Below are 18817 nucleotides of genomic sequence, written 5' to 3' on the forward strand. Positions count from 1 at the left end.
TCTGATGGCTAAAGAGGAGTTTGATTCCTCAGGTTTCTGACCAAGCATCTGCCACTTCAGATGATGTAAGCTGGAGCTGCAAGGCTTAGAGAATTAAGATGATAGCTTGTTTGATTTTTTCAAGGAGATGGAGGAACTGGAGCGGGTCTGAAAAAAAAATGATAATAATTTTGACAGTAAGCAAACTGTGAAATTCCTAGCAAGCTCTTCAAAATTCAGGAATCATACTGTGCCTGTTTGTGCTCTTGCGGTGTGTGTGCAGAGCATGGGTGTTCTTCCCTGCAGTCAGCAGATGCTGTTTGTTCACAGTGTGCACTTTGGTACTCACTGTGTGCAGAGTCTAGTGCACTGATACATCACTGCAGTCAGGGATCTTTTGGGGAGAAAGGGAAGGGTGACTTTAAGAAGAAGAAAAAATACAGCAATAAGGGGGTGATTAAGAAAGAACAACTTCTCATGCAACCACTCTTCTATGGCTTTTGCTGCCATTGTTGAAGAGAGAGGTGTGTGAAATCAGAAAGCTGCTTTGCTGCTCATGAGCGGTCTGTCTTGTGGAAGTCCAACTATGAGAAATTTTCTCTTTTTTAAAGAAAAATAAAAAGTGTGATGCAACACTAGCTTCGTCCTGCCATTAGCCTGAGTTCGAAGTCCTGTTTTAGTCTTTATTTTCACAGCTGTTGGAATTATTAGGCTGTAGATGTCAGAGAAAGAAAAGGAAATAGCAGTAAATCTTATTTAATGCATAGGCACTTTAAAGCATGAAGTGTTTGTTCAAACACTGTTGTTCCATTCCTCTGCTTTGTTTTTTTTTCTTAAATACTTTGTCACGCTGTAGCCTGATTCAGTTCCCCCCTCCCTTCCTCTTACCTTGCTTTGTGTCTGGGATATGGCAACGGAGAGGGCAGCATAGGAAGTTTACTGTCATACCCCAGTGGGTCTTAACTGCTGGATCACGTCGAGCAGCCTGTTCTCTGCTGCAGCTGTGACTTTTCCCCCCAAACAGCAAACTGCCACCAGGAATCTGGAGATTTTGCTGCCTACAAGCCCCTCGTCTCTCTCCTGCTCCTTGTTTCTGTTCTCTCTTGGTCATCTGGTTCAGTGACTATTTTTGGGTAAGGCACAGCTTGTGTTTGCTTTGAAGGGTCTCAAGTGAATGACTGTGTGGTTTAGCTGAATTAGGTGCCTCTAAAGAGGCTGTGGTTAAATTGCCAGTTATCTCTGAATGGTGTTCAGGACACCTCTCTGTGTTCAAGAACATGTGAGCAAGCCTTTCTTTTCTCCATCTTTTTAAAAAGTGTATCAAGGTGTTATTGTTCCAGTCATTGTGGTTTGGAAAACAACCACCTGTAAGGTTAATACAAGGAACGGAGGGCAAGGAAAACCTGCCCTGTCTCAGCTCCAGTGCAGCTGGCATTTTTTTTACTGCTGGCTCACTTAACCTGCCCATTGTGGACAGCCTGCAGGTGGAATGGGAAGAGTTTTCTCAGTGTAGATATAATTAGATTTGACCCCACATTATGCACGTGTGTGGGAAAAGGACTTGTGAAATATACTCGTCTGCTCCCTCCCTTTTTCCCATAAAATAACAAGCCTTCCACTTCCAAATGCTTATTTTTGAACACACACCAGTGCATCTGGTTTCCCTGTGAGCCTGCTCATCTGTTACAGCTGCTAAAACCCCTGCTCTGAACACTGAACATCATTCAACCATAACTGTCCATGGGCCTTGTTTGGGAGCTGTATGTTCAGACCTTTCAAGTTCTCCTTTTTAGGGCTGGATTTCTTTTTTTAGTCTTTTCTTGCCATGTTGTTTGGTTTTTCACATGTTCTTAGACCTCCATAGTGGTGATGTTTACAGAGGAACAACTGCAGCAGATGTTTATAGTTCAGTAATGCCTTGGATGCTGATTTATAATGAATACTTTAAAGAAAGGTACATTAACCTCTGAAGTCAACAATTAGCGCATAACCTAAGCATAAGAGAACCTTTTTTCCTTTAATCAGCAGGAGTTAGTGTTTGCCTTATTTCCTCAAATATCGCTTCAGAAATGTTATGTTCTGAGTTCTGTCACTGCCTGTTCTCCTTACTTAGTGTTCAAAATTTTCTGAATACTTCCAGCCACCTGGCACAAAAGCCACATTACAGCCATGAGTTTTACCGTTCATTGCAGTTGTTTTAGTTTCTTCTGAACTGTTTCTCTGCTATTTTTTTTTTGTTTTTCTCTGACTGCTTCTATTTTTATACTGTTTTTTTAGTGAACTGACCAGAAAGAAGCACTGTATTCCAGTCGTACAACTTTACTCTAGAGTGTACTGAGGTCCTAGTTCCTTTGTTATCAGCTATTACTCAGTTTTATGAATGTTGGCCCCTTTGACCCTGGCTCTTTTAAGAGAGGTCTTCACTGAGTGGGACTCAGGGCTCCTTCAGGCTTTTATTGAATGTTAATTTGGAACTCAGCAAAATAGTATAAATATGTATTGGCATGTAGATAAAAACACAATGGGTGTTTATTAGTGCCTGGGACTTTCTTATCAAAACAAATAAGCCCAATTAATTGAATGGTTTTCAGTCTGTATTTTTGGTGTGCTGTCTTCAAATCAGAGGGGCTGTCTGGTCCTGTTTGCAAAGCATGTGGCATTTGGTCAGAGTCTTTCTGGAGACTTCAAAGGTACTTAGATCTTTGACCATCCAGTCTAGACTGGTACTGAAGGATGCTTAGGCCTGGCTTGGGTGCCCTTGGGTACAGCATTCCTGCTAACTCTAGTGGCACTCCATGGCTGGCAGTGATGCAAAAGCTGAAACATTAACAAGTTGCTGCTTTTTTTTTCATTGTCCCCTCTCCCTCTCCAGCAGATTTCGCAGTAAAGATTTTTTTGTGGGGAAAATACCTCTCTGTTGAAACAATGAGTATAAACTGGTCTTTGGGAAGTTTCACCCTGTTCCCCAGGTGCAGGTGTGACCATGGTTCTGGCACTGAGGGAGAAAACCAAAATGTTTGAAGAACAAGGAACGTCTTTGCCTGTACTTCAGCCTTAGTTCTTCATGAGCCCTCTGAAGTTACATGTTATTCATTAGACTCACTCATCTGACTGTCTTCTCAAGACCATTCCCTGTCCCCTCCCTGCTGTACTGCTGATCTGCTTTACCTCTTTCACATTGCACCAGTAGTGCCCATGGACTTGTACGTACAACCCTTGCCTGGTTTGGGAGCCTTTAATCCCTTCCAGCAGGTGTGCAGGGCTTTGAGGAGTGACAAAACCACAGCATTCAGGTGTGGGAGGTGTTGCTTCAGATAAAGCCCCAGGCTGAAAGAAGCCCTAGTAGAAATTATGTTACCCTGAGCATCTTGAACTGTGATCTCCCCCGGAGTAAGGGACCCTGTGTGCATGTGTGCGCCCCTTTGGGCACTTGCTGTGGCACAGAGGTGTGCACATCTCTTCTCCAACCCAGCCCACACCTGATCGCTTTACTCCACATGTCACACTGAACTGGGAAAATGTGGGGGCTGCCAGGGAAAGGATGGGCAGGGAAAACCGGGTACCTTTAGTCAAATAGGTCTGATATTAAAATAAGTATTTTCAGAGTTGCCGAGAGTTTCACACTCAGGGGAGGCTGTACAAAATTCAAAGTTGTATTTTAACTTTTGGCACTATTTCTTTAACTGGTAACATCTCCTCTTCTCAAATTTTGCCTGTGGCAGTCAATAAAACAAATTGAGGCTAATTGAATAGGAGCCATATGTGTGATAATTAATTGGGAGTGCATTCTGATTCAGTGCTCTGTAGTTCCCTGCCGAGTTAAAGATGCATCCACAACTCCAATTCACTGAATCATTCGAAGAAGACAGAAGGGAGGCCTCAGAGAGGGAACACATGCTGAGGGCAGGCGGGAACACAAGCAGAGATCAAAACCACAAGCGGGATAAGTGAAAAGGGAAAGGGATGGTCAGAAAAGGAAAAGGCATGCAGTGAAAAATCTGAGAGGATAATGCAACGGATATTGATAAGCAGAAACTCAGACCTATAGAGGAAAGAAAGAAATCATAACGATGTTAGAAGAGGACTTGTAAAGATATTTGGAAAGGAAAGCAGCAACAGGACATAAGAGAAAGATGAGAATGCACTCATTAATCAGAAATGGGACGCATGTAATATTTTAAAGGCTTGTGTTGATATACAGTGGCACTAAAAATTTATAAGATGTTCATCTAATGCTTAGCTTCCATATTTTGTAAATCTAATGAGATGAGGTAAACTCATGAAAGTTCTGTCATGTCGAGTATTGGAAACCTGTTGAAATGGGTTGACTGAATTTCCATAAGAATAACTGTTCTCAGCAAGCATTCATGCCTTTCACTTGGATAATGTAGATTATCTCCTGTTTTAGATTGAACTGAATCAAACGTTTAGGGGCAAGCTGAGGTTCAGGGTACTAAACTCAAACCTTCCATTTAAGAAGATACTTACTCAAGCAACTTTTGTGAATATGGGGAAAAGCTGAGATCACAGCAAGTATAGCTGTTCTAACTGAGGTGATACATAAGTTGTGTAAAGATAGCAGTAGGGAATAATTCACGCTACAGCTTGCCTAAGTCCTGATTGTCTTCTGATGTACAAGAGTATGTACTGGTCCCAAATTGCCTGAGGGCTCATAAGAGCAAAAAAGTAAAATATCTCTCACTTATTTCTGAGGTAATGCAAAATGCAGAATTATGTCACCGTTGCCACTGAGAATTGTCTCTGAAGCTTTATGCTAGTTGGGACTAGGTAAACACTGGATGAATGCTACAGGGATTTTTTTTTTTTTTTTTTAAATTTAATCCTTTGACTGGCAGTATTTGCTCTGCAGAGTTTGTTTCAGTCTGAAGAGTACTGTAGAGACTACCGTAACAACTGCCGCAAATGATTAACACTCTCAGCAGCCTTTGCAATGAGGAAAACAGAGGTATTAAAAGTTATCCCTGTTTTAGACTGGGTTTTGTACAACTGCACAGTAGCAATAAGGTTTTTCTTGTTCTTCAGTGTAGTATCACTGATGCTGCACTCGCAGGTTTATGGCACTGGAAAGGTTCGGTTAGCTTCCATTTTGCCTCCCTTCGTCTTTCGGTGAAAATATGTATATGGAGTACCTGATAGTGTGCTAACCTGGTATTTCTGATGTAGGCTTTCTTTGTAAGTCATCATTCACCAGTCTTTGTCTTACTCTTGTATTTCCTCATACTTTCTTGCTATCCCCACCTCCTAATTTTATTTTTAAGCAGTGACCTTGAGTTTAAAAGTGACAATTAAAAAATCTTAAGTTTATGTTATTTTAATATTTCACACTGAAAAAACATAAGAGCACTTTGTTGTCAACAACAAAGAATATTAATAATGAATTCTGAAATGCCTTGCTGTCCTTTCCCCCTTTTGTGATATTTAAGCAATGTGCATCAATCTGTGGAGTAAAGGAGATAAACACCTTGGCCATATTTGCTGAAGGGGGCTCCCAACATTTTGGTGTGTGGTTTGTTTCTTGGCTTTTGTTTTTTCATTTTGTTTTCGTTGTTTTCTGTCTGATCTCGCTCTTTTTTCTGGTGAAAATGCCAACAGGACATTTCTTATCATCTCCGTTCTACTCTCCAGGTCCTTACTGCTTCTCAGGCTTTTGCCAGTTCACTCATGGGCCCATTGGCCAGTACAGAGCCCAAGTGCATTAGTCCTGCAGAACTCTAACCCAGCAGTGGGCACAGTGTTGTACCTTTACTATGACGTTTGCTTTGGTTTGTGATGAGAAAACCAGGAAAATAACACTCACCTGCCCTATTTCAGATCCATGGTTTTGTGTGTAATTAACACATTTGCTTTTAAATGAAAAGTGTGTCTATGGATTGCAGGCAGTGAGGTATGATTGTGATGCAGGGTCCTGTGCTAAGCCACATCCTCACAGGAATGTCAGGTCTAAGCCCCTTTTCACTGACAGAAGAGTGAACACGAACGTCTCTGTACAGTTGGCATAATCCTTCCACTTATAGGGCTTCTTGTATCATTTAGTATAAAATACCTGAAGATAGTGACTAAATGCCTTTCAAAAGAAAAAGCATACAAGGACAAGGGGGAAGAAATTAAGTAGCAAGGCAGACAAATAAGACAAAAGCAGGGATATTGATGACATTTTGGTAAAGCATTAGTGAATATTTTAAAGTACACAGATGCTTAAATGACCTGGCTTACAAATAAGAGGTGAATTCCCCAGCTAAACCTTTGAATGTCAGAACATTTAGGTGGGCTGTTTAATCCCTATTTGGGCACTCAGTTTTTGATCTCAAATTCACACCTCTCATTTGCATCCCTACTGCTGCAGGGGCACAGAAACCTCATCTCCAGGAAGGCTTCAGAATATGCCAAATAAACATGCTCAGCAGTAGCTCAGCAAATGACTGCAACTCTGATTTTTATACCTACAAAAAAACAAAACCGAAGAAACACCCCCCCACCCCAAAACCTAAAACACAAAAAGCCCCAAAGCTCTCAGAATGAATTATAAAAAGCTTTTTAAGAAACTAAAGGAACCCTAAGAACAGGAAACATTATTGATAGTAAGACCTTCCTGTGTTCTAAAAGGATCCTTCAACGGTGCTGTCCTTAACAACTGGAACTTTTTATACCATAGCCCTCCCCCAATTTCCTGGTGTTCAAGCAAAGCCACTTTTTATTTTTGTTAGATAAAACACTGGAGCAATTAGGGAAGGAGGGGAGGAAGAAAGCATGAAAGATAAAAATCGGAGAGAGTGAGCAGGAAGGAGAAGTTGCTTTCATTTTTAAGAGATCTTTATTGATGTGAGTTAAACCTGAGGCATCTCTTCCATGCAGCTGCCCAGAAAACCTGGACATGGTGATGCGCGAAGGGGCTGTCAGCCTTTGCTGTTATAATCGCACTGGAATCATTCTGCCTTTTAGATGAATTGATTTAAAACTACTTGGGCATCCTCCCACTTCCAATTAGTACCATCGTTTTTGCCGCTGGTGTCCTTCAAATATTCATGTCTGCCTGCTTACTCTACCATCTCCTCATTCTCTCTCCTGCCTCACTGTCATAGCCTTCTACTACTACTGTGTTTTTAATGCTAAGCCTTCCATTTATAGTGCCAGCAACATAACACATTCACAAGAAAATGTTGAGGATTTTTTTCGAGACTTCCATGAATAATCATAGGACTGCAGCATAGTAGAGTTTGGAGCTCTGTTAGATTTGCATGTTAGATGTCATGGAAAGTCAGATTCCAATGTACTGGACACAAAGAAAAACTTTGGATCTCCCCTGGAAAGGCATCTCTTGCGTCCCCCAGAGGGGAAATGCTTTTCTTTGTTCTTTCAAAGTAGACATCCCCTCCTTCAGAGCAGGAATCCTGGAAATCCGAAATTTGTGTTTTGAGGAAAAACGCAACAGTAGCAAGGCAGATAGAACAGCTGTGATTTTATTCTTTTGCAAATAAGCACAGCTTTTTTGTTTGTTTGTTTGGTTTTGTCTTCTCAATTTGCCAAATTCTTACTATCCGCTGTATGTTCCCCAGGCTGCCTGAATCTCCTTCAGTCTTTTTTTTTTTTTTGCCCTTCTAAGGAACTGGGAAAGTAAAGTGAGAGAATAAAGTCTTTCCAGGTCGAAAAACAAGGCAATATTTTTGGACAAGGGAAGTATAGGAAGTGACTTCATCCTTTTGCAAAGGGAAGCGATAGTTATAATGGCATGAACAGCGCTGTGCATACCCGTGGATTGTCTCAGTGCCCACATAAATGCTGGATTAAAAGAGCGTGAGAGAGATGTTTCAGGAACTAAGCAGGATTTTTACTTCAAAATTACTGAAGACTTAGCTGAAGATGCTCAAACACAATCTCTTGCTCTCCAGGGTAAGTGCTCAAGGACTTGCAGTTGGTTTGCATAGAATAATGCAAATCAGGAAGGAATGCAATTACTGATCTAATTATCACCTTGGATGAGTGGTAACAACCAAATTTAAAACAAGAGGCCACTGGAAGAAAGCCCAAATCACCCACTAGTCCCAAAAATCCAGTTTGAGAAGTCCTAGTCAACAGTGAAAAGCCCACGAATAAAGATTTTGCCCATTTGAGTGTTAGGTGCAGTGTATTATAATCTGATGGTATGCAAATTCCCATTGCCTTCAGGAAGGTACAAACATAGCTTTGGGAGCTATGTTTGGTTTTTAAAGTCCAAAATGGATTACTAGACTGAATTTATTCAACTAAACTGGGACGGTTTCAGGACAGGAGGTTGCTTTACAAATTGTCTGTGTATTACCTTCGGTCTTAAAAAAATTAAAACTATGCTTCAAAATATCTGTATAAAGATTTGAGTTTTTCTAGTAGTGTCTGAAAAGGTAAATCCTTTCTTGTGTCATGTCCTGAGGCCCATGGTTTAGCTGCTAAAGCAATCCTTACTGTGCTTGGAATGGAGCATAAAGCTGCAACGGAGTCTGGTTTTGTTTTGTTTGTGAGAGCTGTTCTGTTTCCTTCCATTCTTTCCCATCAGCTGCATTAGCTGTCTCAGAGTGTCCTGAAGCACTCGTGATTTTCCCTGGTTGTTTCACGCAACTTCTCTCAAAGAAAAAAAAAAATAAAATAAAAAGGAAAGAAATGGAGCCACAGCTGCATGCTGGGCAAAAGGATTTCTACCTGTTATAGATTAGAATTTTCTGAAGTATTGCTTGATTTGTATGGGTCTCAATGTGCCTCAAGAACGGAAATGCTTTATAGGCTGGTAAAAAACTGGGATAAAGAGTAGTATTGACTTGTACCTCATAGTGCCACACTGATTTCAGAGGGACTGAACATTAACAAGAAGTCTCATAATCTTAAAACATATGCATTTGGAAATCAGCAGTATTTCTCTGTTGAGAATAGAAAATTGATTGAATTCCATAACCTAATCTCTATGCTTACTCTTGCGTAAGTTGCAAATGCAGGTGGATGTATATCAGGGTAGAAGAATTCTGACAACCTTTTTGAAGTAAAATCATTCTTTATATTCTGAACTTCTTAGAAGGTCCTCCCCCCATTGACATTTTTTGTTGCATAGGAAATGAAAATTGCAGTTACAATAAGCTGAGCCAACCAGAGGCAGGAAGATAAATAATACATCTAATAAAATGTTAATCTATGTAGATAATGTACTAATATTAATTACAAATAATTCTAATTAAGACTCATATTCTCTCTAACTGTATTTCTTGCAAAGTAAAGAACATGCCTTTTTAAAGCAAAAATCAGTTGCTTGTAGGGAGTAGAAGTAAAGCAGTTCTGATCCTCTTCTGTCTGCTACATGGAAGCCTGTGTCCAATTTTTCTGGTGGTTGGTTTTCCACAGTTTTTTGGAGGAGGCTGTAGAAGGTGGATGAAAAGGCTTTTTAACATTAGGGACATCAATGGCATCCTTCTTCCAGTTGGCTTCAGCATGAGCTTATAGCTTCAGCTCAGAAACTTCCACCTTTTGAAATAAATTGTATATTGACACATGGAATCCTGGAAGCCAATACTGCAATGAGGACATACGGACAACCGGAGAGTCTCTGCTGTGCTTCAAAGGCAACATTACCCTGTGTTTACACCATCCTTTGTCAACGTTCTTTAAGCTGTGTGAAAGCCTCCCATATAACTTTTACCCTCTTTGCCATAGTCATCTTTGGGGCATATCTAAGTTCTCATAGCGAGTAGCTAAATTTGGGGTTTCTAAGTTGACTGGCCAACCATCATCCCATTAAAAATCTCCACTGTGCTCTGTGCTCCACCCCCATGAGCCAGACCCCAGCCAATCCCATCAGGCTGTACCCTCATCACTGTTTGACCAAGGACGTGATGAGGGCAATGCCTGGATGTCTCCCTCGGTTCCTGTGCCAGGAGAGATGGTGCCTTGGCACTTTTCCCCTGTGTTTGTGGGCTGGTGAACAGATGAGACTCTTGCCACTGTCATGTGTAACCTTCTGTAAAATGTGGTTTAGAGCGAACAGCTTTGTCTTTCCCCATTTTCTCTTTTAAGCCCATTTTTCAAGGAAGGATAATATTTACATATCTGATTGATAGGTCTTCTGCTAAGTCTGGTGATTGAGGGTAAAACTTTTGAGACAATATTCTTAATTAAATGTCCCGAAATCCTAAAGCATCACTGTCAGAACAGTATTTCAGGGAAATGTATATTCATCATAGCATGCGTTTCTGTTAGCCAGGTTGTCACTTGTGCCCTGAAGGCCTAGGAGATGGATGCTTGGGAGCTGCTTTGGACTTCTGGTGTTAAATATCACTTGTCACCACAACAACCACTCCTTTCTGTTGGACACATGCTGCCTGTAGTGTATTCATTCTTTATTTTCAGACTTTGTTAGTGTCTTTTATTACAGGTAGGAATAAAAGCTCAATGCAATCTGCTTTCTGTTCTGTGACCATTTTTCCCATGGTATTTATATTCTAGTGCTAAAATGAAAATACTTAGTAGGGAATATGTCATTCATAAGGGAGACAGAATTACTGTTTTTATGCAATGAGAGCCTGTAATTTACTCTTTTTCAAGTGACAAGAATGACCAGAGACTCTTGTTGCTGTCTAGCTAAATATGAAACTAAAAGTGATATCTTGTTGTTGTTTTTCCATAGATGCCTTACACCCACAGAAAGATTTTTCACATAGGGAAAGCCCCTCAAGTCTACCTGTTTCCCTTAAAGCTTAGAAGGGAAGAAAGACTGATTTAATATTCTTTTTGTTTACTGTTTTGGTGGCACCTGGCTCGTGTACTTCTGCAGCCAGTTCAATTATTTAAGTATGTAGTGCTGTGAATGATCACAGATGCCAAATCCTGAGTGACCTCTGTTCCACAAGATGGAAAAGGGGGGAAAAAAGAGTTTGAGGAAAAGGAGGAAGAAACACAGATACTTCTGTTTTATGTGCTGATAAGCTACAATATCAATACTGAACTGAAATACTATATATGGCTACTTGGAGTAAACTGATGAATGGATTAAAGCAGGAGTGTCAAATTCATTTTCACCAGGGGCCACATCAGCCTCGCAATTGCCTTCAAAGGGCTGAATGTAATTTTAGGACTGTATAAATGGAGGAGTGTGAACTGCATAATGATATAAACACAGAACATGAAGATACGCTAAAAAGAAAATAAAAATGTGATTTGGGGAGAATCTGTTTTTTAAAAAGAGAATTGGCTCTACAACATGTCTTTATTTCCAGCACCAAAAGATCGGACCATTCCAACACGAGACTGGCAATTCAGATCGAAAAGGATGCAGGTATGGCCTGGGAGTTTGGGTGTTTCGCTTGATTTGCAAAATGTGATGTATTTACATGAGCAAGGCTTTGCCTGGGGTGCTAAAGAAGTGCAAAGGTTTTAAATGATGTGTGAACAAACCAGAGTATTTTAAGTGTAGCAGAGCACCACTTCACACCACGTGACTTAACTAAATTCTCTTTTCAGTTCCATGTAGCTGATCAGGCAGCTGCTGGGCTGTGCACCCCTTGGTTAATAAGAACACTGCTGGTTGTGTAGAGCATGCAGCAGATGTCTTGGCTGGACTCAAAGTAAAAGAGTAAAGGTTTTGGAAAGAGTAAAAGGTTTTGGAAAAAATCTGCAGATAACAGTGCCCCTGCCACCACATAGTTTGGCCTGATGGTTATCTCCTCTTCCCCAGAGAGAAACCTTTTTGGAGAGGCGGGAGGAGAAATTGGGAATTTGTGGGAGGGGGTAAAAGAAAGACACAGGAAGTATGGTGGGCTGCTCCTGCAGGTGCTGGTCTGTGAAATGAGCTCCAGTCCCTGGGGATATAAAGCATCTTTCTGGGCTGCACTGGGTGGTTCCTGTGAGAGTGGGAAGTGAGATATTTTCTGGCAAGCCAGTGGACACGGACAGCGTGTGGCACCTCAGCTGATGCTCTTCTGCACCTGGCAGGACAGAGCCCTTTCCAGGGGAGACTGATAGCAGAGTTTTGTGCCAAATCGCAGTCCCAGTGGGAAGCCAGGGTTTCATACAGGGGTTTCTTCTGCTTTAGTGTTCTGCAGCTGATTTTATTTTACCACTGAGGTGTTAGGGATTGTATTGTGGAGGCATACGTTTACATTTTAATTATTCTTGTTATATTGATATCTGCCTGTCTTTTTATCCTTATTCATTACATTAGTAGCATGAACAAATACACATCTTTAAGCAGAAATGGGTGTAATACAGAGCATCCAAGAAAGCAAGCATGGTGTTAGCAATTTGAGGCTTATATAGTGCTCTTTTATTATTTATCAGTTCAAGGCAGATAGTTAAGATGTTTCCCAAGGCCATTCTGTCATCTCTTAGCAGTAACCTTTAGCATTATTATATATGCTAATAAGCTAATTATGTTTTAAAACCCATAGCTCAAGCAAAGCATTCTTTTTGTGTGTGTGCTTAAAAGATTCGTTTTATGACTCATTTAGATTTTGACTGAATATGCTTCAGAAGGTCTATAGTTGATTTTGTCTGTATCTGTATATGCACCTGCATGTACATGTGTACCAGGGCTGGATGCATAATGGCCGCGGTGACGAAAAGCTGTGTAGTAGCACACCCACTCTTCCTTTTGCATTGAGGAGCAATTTGTAGGGAAAGCTACAGCCTGTCATACTCTGAGTTGCTCTCCATGTTAGATCTGCTCCCAGATATGCACATACATAAATATGCAAGTGTAGCTGATATGCTCTCATGTATACAAATATACCTCCAAGATGTTGTTTTGTACATGTACATCTATTCATGCACCAGCATTTTAAAAGTATTGAAGGTGCGACACTGATGTAATACAGAAAATAAAAGCAGGTCTCATGTCAAGTGCATATATTATGTAAAAGAGTACAAACACAAGACAACACCGCATTGGATTATGTGACACTGTTAGCATTTATGAAAGATTCATTTCCTTTCACAGATCATCATCATAAACTGCTAATTTTAATCCAGTTAAATGCCATAGATCTTTATGGGATGAGATCTTTACACTGTAATGAGTGTTACCCACCTGGACAGTGTTTCCAATTGATGTGTAACTGGACAGCTGATACTATTTTTAAAGAAGTCATAGCAGTTCTAGTGGTGAATGGACCTTGTTTCATTCTTTCTCAATACTCTAAATGTACTCTGTAAAAATATCTATCCTCATATTAAGTACCCACAGATACTTTAGGGACAAAGCCTTGAAAAATTCCTGGAGGGCTAAAAGAAATAAATCATAACTAAATTACTGGAAGCTATAGGACCAAATTCTTTAAAAATCCTAACAATAATATTCAGATTTAAGTTTATGTACCAAAATAATAATGATTTGTGGTTTCTTATTGCTCTTAAGAACAATATGTAGACGTTAACTTATCATTGCAGAGGAGCCAAAAAACTCCTGCTGTAATAAAACATGAAGGAGTTTTGGTGATTTGGGTAGTCTGAACTATGTGTGTTATCACTAACTTGATGCTTTATTTGTAATATTGTTAATATTAAACAGAAATTTCAGACCTGGTTCTCTGAAGACCTGAAAACTACCTAGAAAATGCAGTGTGTATAAAGCATCAAGAAGTTACTATCTAGTTAGAGGAAGAGGTTTTATGCAGGAATAAAAAATAGCATAGGCTTTTATGCAGAATGGCTTAGTGTAGTAATAATTTTATGTTTTTACAAATGTGTGCTGCTCTGGTTGTAGGAAATGATGACAATAATCTCAACTCCATTTTTTATGAGCATTTGACAAGATCTCTACAGGAGTCGCTTTGTGGAGATTTGATTCTGGGCCGCTGGGGAAACTACAACACAGGAGACTGTTTTATTCTGGCATCGGATTATTTAAATGCCTTTGTGCATTTGATCGAAATTGGAAATGGTCTGGTCACCTTTCAGCTCAGAGGGCTGGAATTTCGAGGTAAGGATCCCTGATAATTTAAGTAATAACAAAACCAGCAACAAAATCTGTCTGGCTTTCTTAATGTATCACAACTCTATAGTATGCTATAGAATTTGAGAACTTTTCCCTCTTTCTTATTACAGATATTTTTCTGTCTGTCTAAAGGCTCTGTACTTCTTTGTATCGTTATGTGAATGACAATGTTCTGAAACCTGGATGTTTAGAAATTTGGAGTCATGTTCTGGAGTATCGTAAAACTTTCAGAAAGAAGGCCTATTGAGTTATTTGCTTGGTTGACAGATCTTTTAGGTTATGCTTAGTTTATGTTTTCAGATTATTTTTTCCCACTACAGCTATGAAAACCGAAGTGGTTCTTAAAATTGTTCAACCCTCAAAACTGGTCTTTGAAAAAATGCCAAATATCATAAGACTCCCCCCATGGAAAATATCCTGTGTTGGATCATGCAAGATGCCAGTGCTGAGATGGTCTCTGTCACAGTAGAATAGGAGAGGAGAAGCAAGTGGGTCAGGTCTTCATATTTCTCTTACTTAGGAAGGGCAGACTTCAGCTGAGGAAGGGACTTCTCTTTCTTCTTGTTCAGTGTATTCCTCTGTCAGGACACGTCTCTTCACGGAACGGCTGTTGCATCCCCTTCCTCGGTAGTGTGGCTTCTGTGAGGCCAGTTGCTCGTAGTGTCCTTTTGTCTGTTGTGTCTCTAGGAAGAAAATTGAAAGTAAAACTGCAAGATCTCTAAACAGCTTTTAAATTTTGCTCATACTACCGATGTTGGCTGCCTGTGTTTGTTGTTTGGATTTGTAACCTTTCAAACATCCCACTTTGCAATTGCAAGTGATAGGAGTTTTGAAATCCCAGAACAGCTTCCCAGGCTCAAGCCTGGGAACATCTAATGGGCAATGTGTAGAAGAGCATATATTCAAGGCAACTTTTCAACAAGGTTGAGTATGAGAAAATAGGAGACAGACTGGCTTGTTGAACATATTTAGGTGTGGGAGGATTAGACTAGGAAATAATGTGTAGGCTCAAGTCTTGACTGTCACAGACTCCCTGTGGGATGTTGACTAGGTTGTGGTCAATGCTTGATGTTCACTTTTCTGCCTGTGTGGTGGGGGTGAAGATAACACTCTGGTATCTTAAGAAAAGTTATGTAGAAAACAGCAAATACCCGAAACAGCTTGGTATTGTAGTACCTGAAGAGATACGTATTCAGTACAAAGGCAAATTGTAAGAAAAAGCAACTGGAAAGGAAGAGAAAGAATTTGTTTATCAGCCTTGTAATTTCTTGTTGTTCATGATGATGTGTGTGTGATTCTGTGGCTTTCTTCAACTTCAAAGACATTGGAAGGATTATCTTCTCCTTGTATGTCCCCAAGGTAAGCAGTGGTGCTGCTATGTCAGAGATAAGTACTGAGGTTAAGTACCCTATAGAGTTCACAGGTGGAAGACTTCTTTTTGGGTAGATTTGGAATTTGCTATTGCTTCTTTAAAGTCCAGGCCAGAAAAATGCAGATTTACGTTGTTCTGCAAGAACAGTACCGCTGTTTTCACAGGCTGGTAAATCTCTTAGATAGTTGCCTTTTTTTTTTTTTTTTTTTTTTATGACAGTTTTAGTCGGCCTGTCAATTTTGTTTCCTCTTAAGTTGCTCACATTTAGAATTTTTTAATGGAAACTCTGTGAAATCAAAAAAAGAGTTCATTAATTTCTGCAGATCTGAAAAGTGACTTCCAGGGGGGATTTACGTACGTATGTTAGAGACATATCTTGGACAATGTTGACATTTTGTTCAGATTTGTTAGGGTTTTTTAGTAAACAGAGCCATGTACATTTTCTTGAGCTTGCATTCTAATTTCAGAAAATTATCTCTGCTGATCATCCTTTTGTGTTAAAATAGGTCACTGTAGGGTTTGAAACAAACAGAAGAAATCTCACTTTTATGCTTAAATTACATGAGTTTTGTGAGTGGTTTTTTTTCCTGTAGGTAGTTGCCACCTACTGCTGGCTCCCTCTGCATCATCACCATCCCCAGGCAGTTCAAGAAAAGTAAATCTTGGAAGCAGAGATGAAAAAATGAGAGGGTCCTCAAGCCACGTGCTAGCTGGAAAAAAAGATGAGGGCCCTAGCCAACAGGCTTAATGAACTGGGAGTTGAATAATTTTGTTGTGAAGTGGTTTGGGAAGACTTTGTTTTGGCTTTGAGCCAGGATGGTTTGTTACCAGGCAAGTGCCATTTTACATTTGGATCTGAGAGCAAAGCTCAAAAATTGCAGCGTGCCACCTGTCAAGGCATCTCTGTATTCCCTAAAATCATAGTTTAAGTAACTAAATGGGTCTGAAAAGTGACCTTTCCATGCAGACTCCCTAATGCTGTTCAGTGTTAGCGCTGTAGCTGATTCACTTTGTGAATAGATTTAATGTGTCTGCTGGATCACAGAATCACAGAATGTTAGGGATTGGAAGGGACCTCGAAAGATCATCTAGTCCAATCCCCCTGCCAGAGCAGGAACACCTAGATGAGGTTACACAGGAATGTGTCCAGGCGGGTTTTGAATGTCTCCAGAGTAGGAGACTCCACAACCCCCCTGGGCAGCCTGTTCCAGTGTTCTGTCACCCTCACTGAGAAGTTTTTTCTCAAATTTAAGTGGAATCTTTTGTGTTCCAGTTTGAACACATTATCCCTTGTCCTATCATTGGTTGTCACCGAGAAGAGCCTGGCTCCATCCTCGTGACACTCACCCTTTATATATCTGTAAATATGGATGCAACAGGCCTTTAAATTCAGTTGGGGCCGAGCATCGCATGTGTTTCATGGTTTGCCATTGAGAGCCAGCTGAGGCTGCGCCAAAATTCTTCCTTGGAAGGTTTTCTTTGCTCCTTCCTCTGTGTGGGATCGTGGCCTGCAGGGGCAGGAAAATGGAGCCGGCTGCCCCCGGGCAGCACCAGGAGCCTTCCCCAGCATGGAATAGGCACGTTCTTCCCCATTTCCAGTCTTGGAAATGACAGATGTGGGGTACAACTGAATATGGTAGGATTTCTTTCTGCACAAGTGGCAAGGGTGTATGGAGCTGCCCTGGAAGAATCTGGTGGTTTAAGAAGTCAACAGGCAGTTGTTAAGCACTGGGCTCGTTTCCTCTTCTTTGGGCCTCTTACATTCCTATTTTTAGTTGTCTACACATGCTGTTTTTCACACAGGACCCACAAGAAAGAAAAAAGGGGCTAGAGGAGGAACTTGAAAACTATTATTTTTGAGTTTTGTCTGCTTGACTTCAGTTTCAAATAAGTAATTTTAATTGAGGGCCCTAAAAATCTGTTGCTCCCTAAATAGGAAATCTTTGTTTGCTTTGGAAATGAGGGAATCACAAGAGTGTTCTCTGTGACTGTTTTCTGTTTGAGTAAACCAAAAGCAATACCTGGAGCTCTGGATTTTCCTACGGGTGTTTCTCCATGTGGTAGCTGAGAAGCTGTGCTGGCAATAGTGCCACAGCACTGCTCAAAGAAGAGGTCAGAAAGTCTTCTGAAGTGTAGTGGGGACAGGAGGCACTGCCTCCGCAGTTTGCAGTCCAGCCTAATTGAGAGTTGGCATTATAAATGACTGATCCAGATGCCTTTGGGTAATAAAAGCATTTGGCACAGCTTTTAAACGAAAAAGAAAAAACAACCCAAACAACCAAAACCCTGCAAGCAGGGTAGGAAGATACAGACTGAGCAGACTGAAAGAAGAGAGTCAGCAAGGCTGGGATTCCTCTCATCCATCTTTAGTCCTGTTCAAACTAAGCACCTTGTTGAATTAGTTCTTCACACTCACTTTCTAAAAACAGAGAGAGGATGTGCCTCCATGTTGTCGTTTGTCCTGTGTGTGTAAAGCAGAGGGGAGCCTCAATACCTTCAGGTATTGAGAGGAGATGCCTAGCACCTCCTTGACCGAAAATGAAGAGAGGGTAGTACTGAGCTCAGGCTGGGTGAAAACTTCCAGGTAGCTGCACACTGGTGTGGAGGAATCATGTCCTTTGGTAACATAACTCTGTTGTCTGTGTTAGACCACAGCAGAATGCTAAAAGCAGCCTGCCAGAAGAAATACATAATGCATTTTTTAATTTGGTGAATACCCATGATCAGGGAACAAACAGCAAGAATGTCAAAATATCCAGCTGCTGTGAGTTCTCTGTAGAAGAAGGAAAACGTAAAATATTTTCCTGTTCACTCTGTGTCTCCACAAAATGTCTTTTGGAGAATATCCAGTTTGGTGTTACATGTGCAGAAATTACTTATGGATGCTGATGCTGAAAACTTGAGGAGCTGTTTTCTAACTCACAGCCAGTTGTCTTCGGTCATGTAATTAAGTTCTAAATCTCTGCTGTGATTTTTTTGCTACTGCATGTTGCACATGCAATATTCACGCTTCACTTGGAACTTCATTAGATGAATCAAGGACACAAGCACAGAGCAGACACATGTAATTGTACGTAGTGTAAGGCAGCTGTGACAGTGGGATGGTATCGCCTGTGGGGCTTTCTCTATGTTAGCTTTTTTCCCACACAAATTGATGCATGAACGTAACCAGTTTATGGTATAAGCTTTAGGCACACTAATGATATCTAAGAAATAAAGACAATTACTCATTTCTGCAGTGTATGTGGACACTGTATAGTTTTATTACAGTAGCAAGTATATTACCAGTGTAAGGAATATTTATTGGTGTTTGATTTTTTTGTGTCTGAAGACTCTGTGGCACTACCAAGAATCATTCTTTATTTAAAGTGTGGTTGCAACTTTAACTTTTTGTTTTTACAAATCACTTCTTGCTATTAGCAAATAATGGTTCCCACCTTCCTGTCTTTCCTGAGACCACACTTGAAGTATATTCAATGTATGCACCAGACCATCAAAAGGTA

The 18817-nt window shown here is 40.5% G+C and overlaps 1 protein-coding gene across 1 annotated transcript in view; it reads left to right on the forward strand.

Annotated features, from left to right (window-relative positions):
- Positions 1-18817, forward strand: part of PCNX2 (pecanex 2) — a gene marked incomplete at its 5' end in the record, with an annotated part of 152799 nt that overhangs the window by 102154 nt on the left and 31828 nt on the right. The window contains 2 exons of the mRNA XM_082048020.1: positions 11229-11287; positions 13712-13927. Coding sequence (XP_081904146.1) covers positions 11229-11287; positions 13712-13927 — 275 coding nt within the window. The remainder of the gene's footprint in view (positions 1-11228; positions 11288-13711; positions 13928-18817) is intronic.

The sequence above is a fragment of the Streptopelia decaocto genome (genome assembly GCF_964273445.1).
Source record: "Streptopelia decaocto genome assembly, chromosome: 3".
Lineage (NCBI taxonomy): Eukaryota > Metazoa > Chordata > Aves > Columbiformes > Columbidae > Streptopelia > Streptopelia decaocto.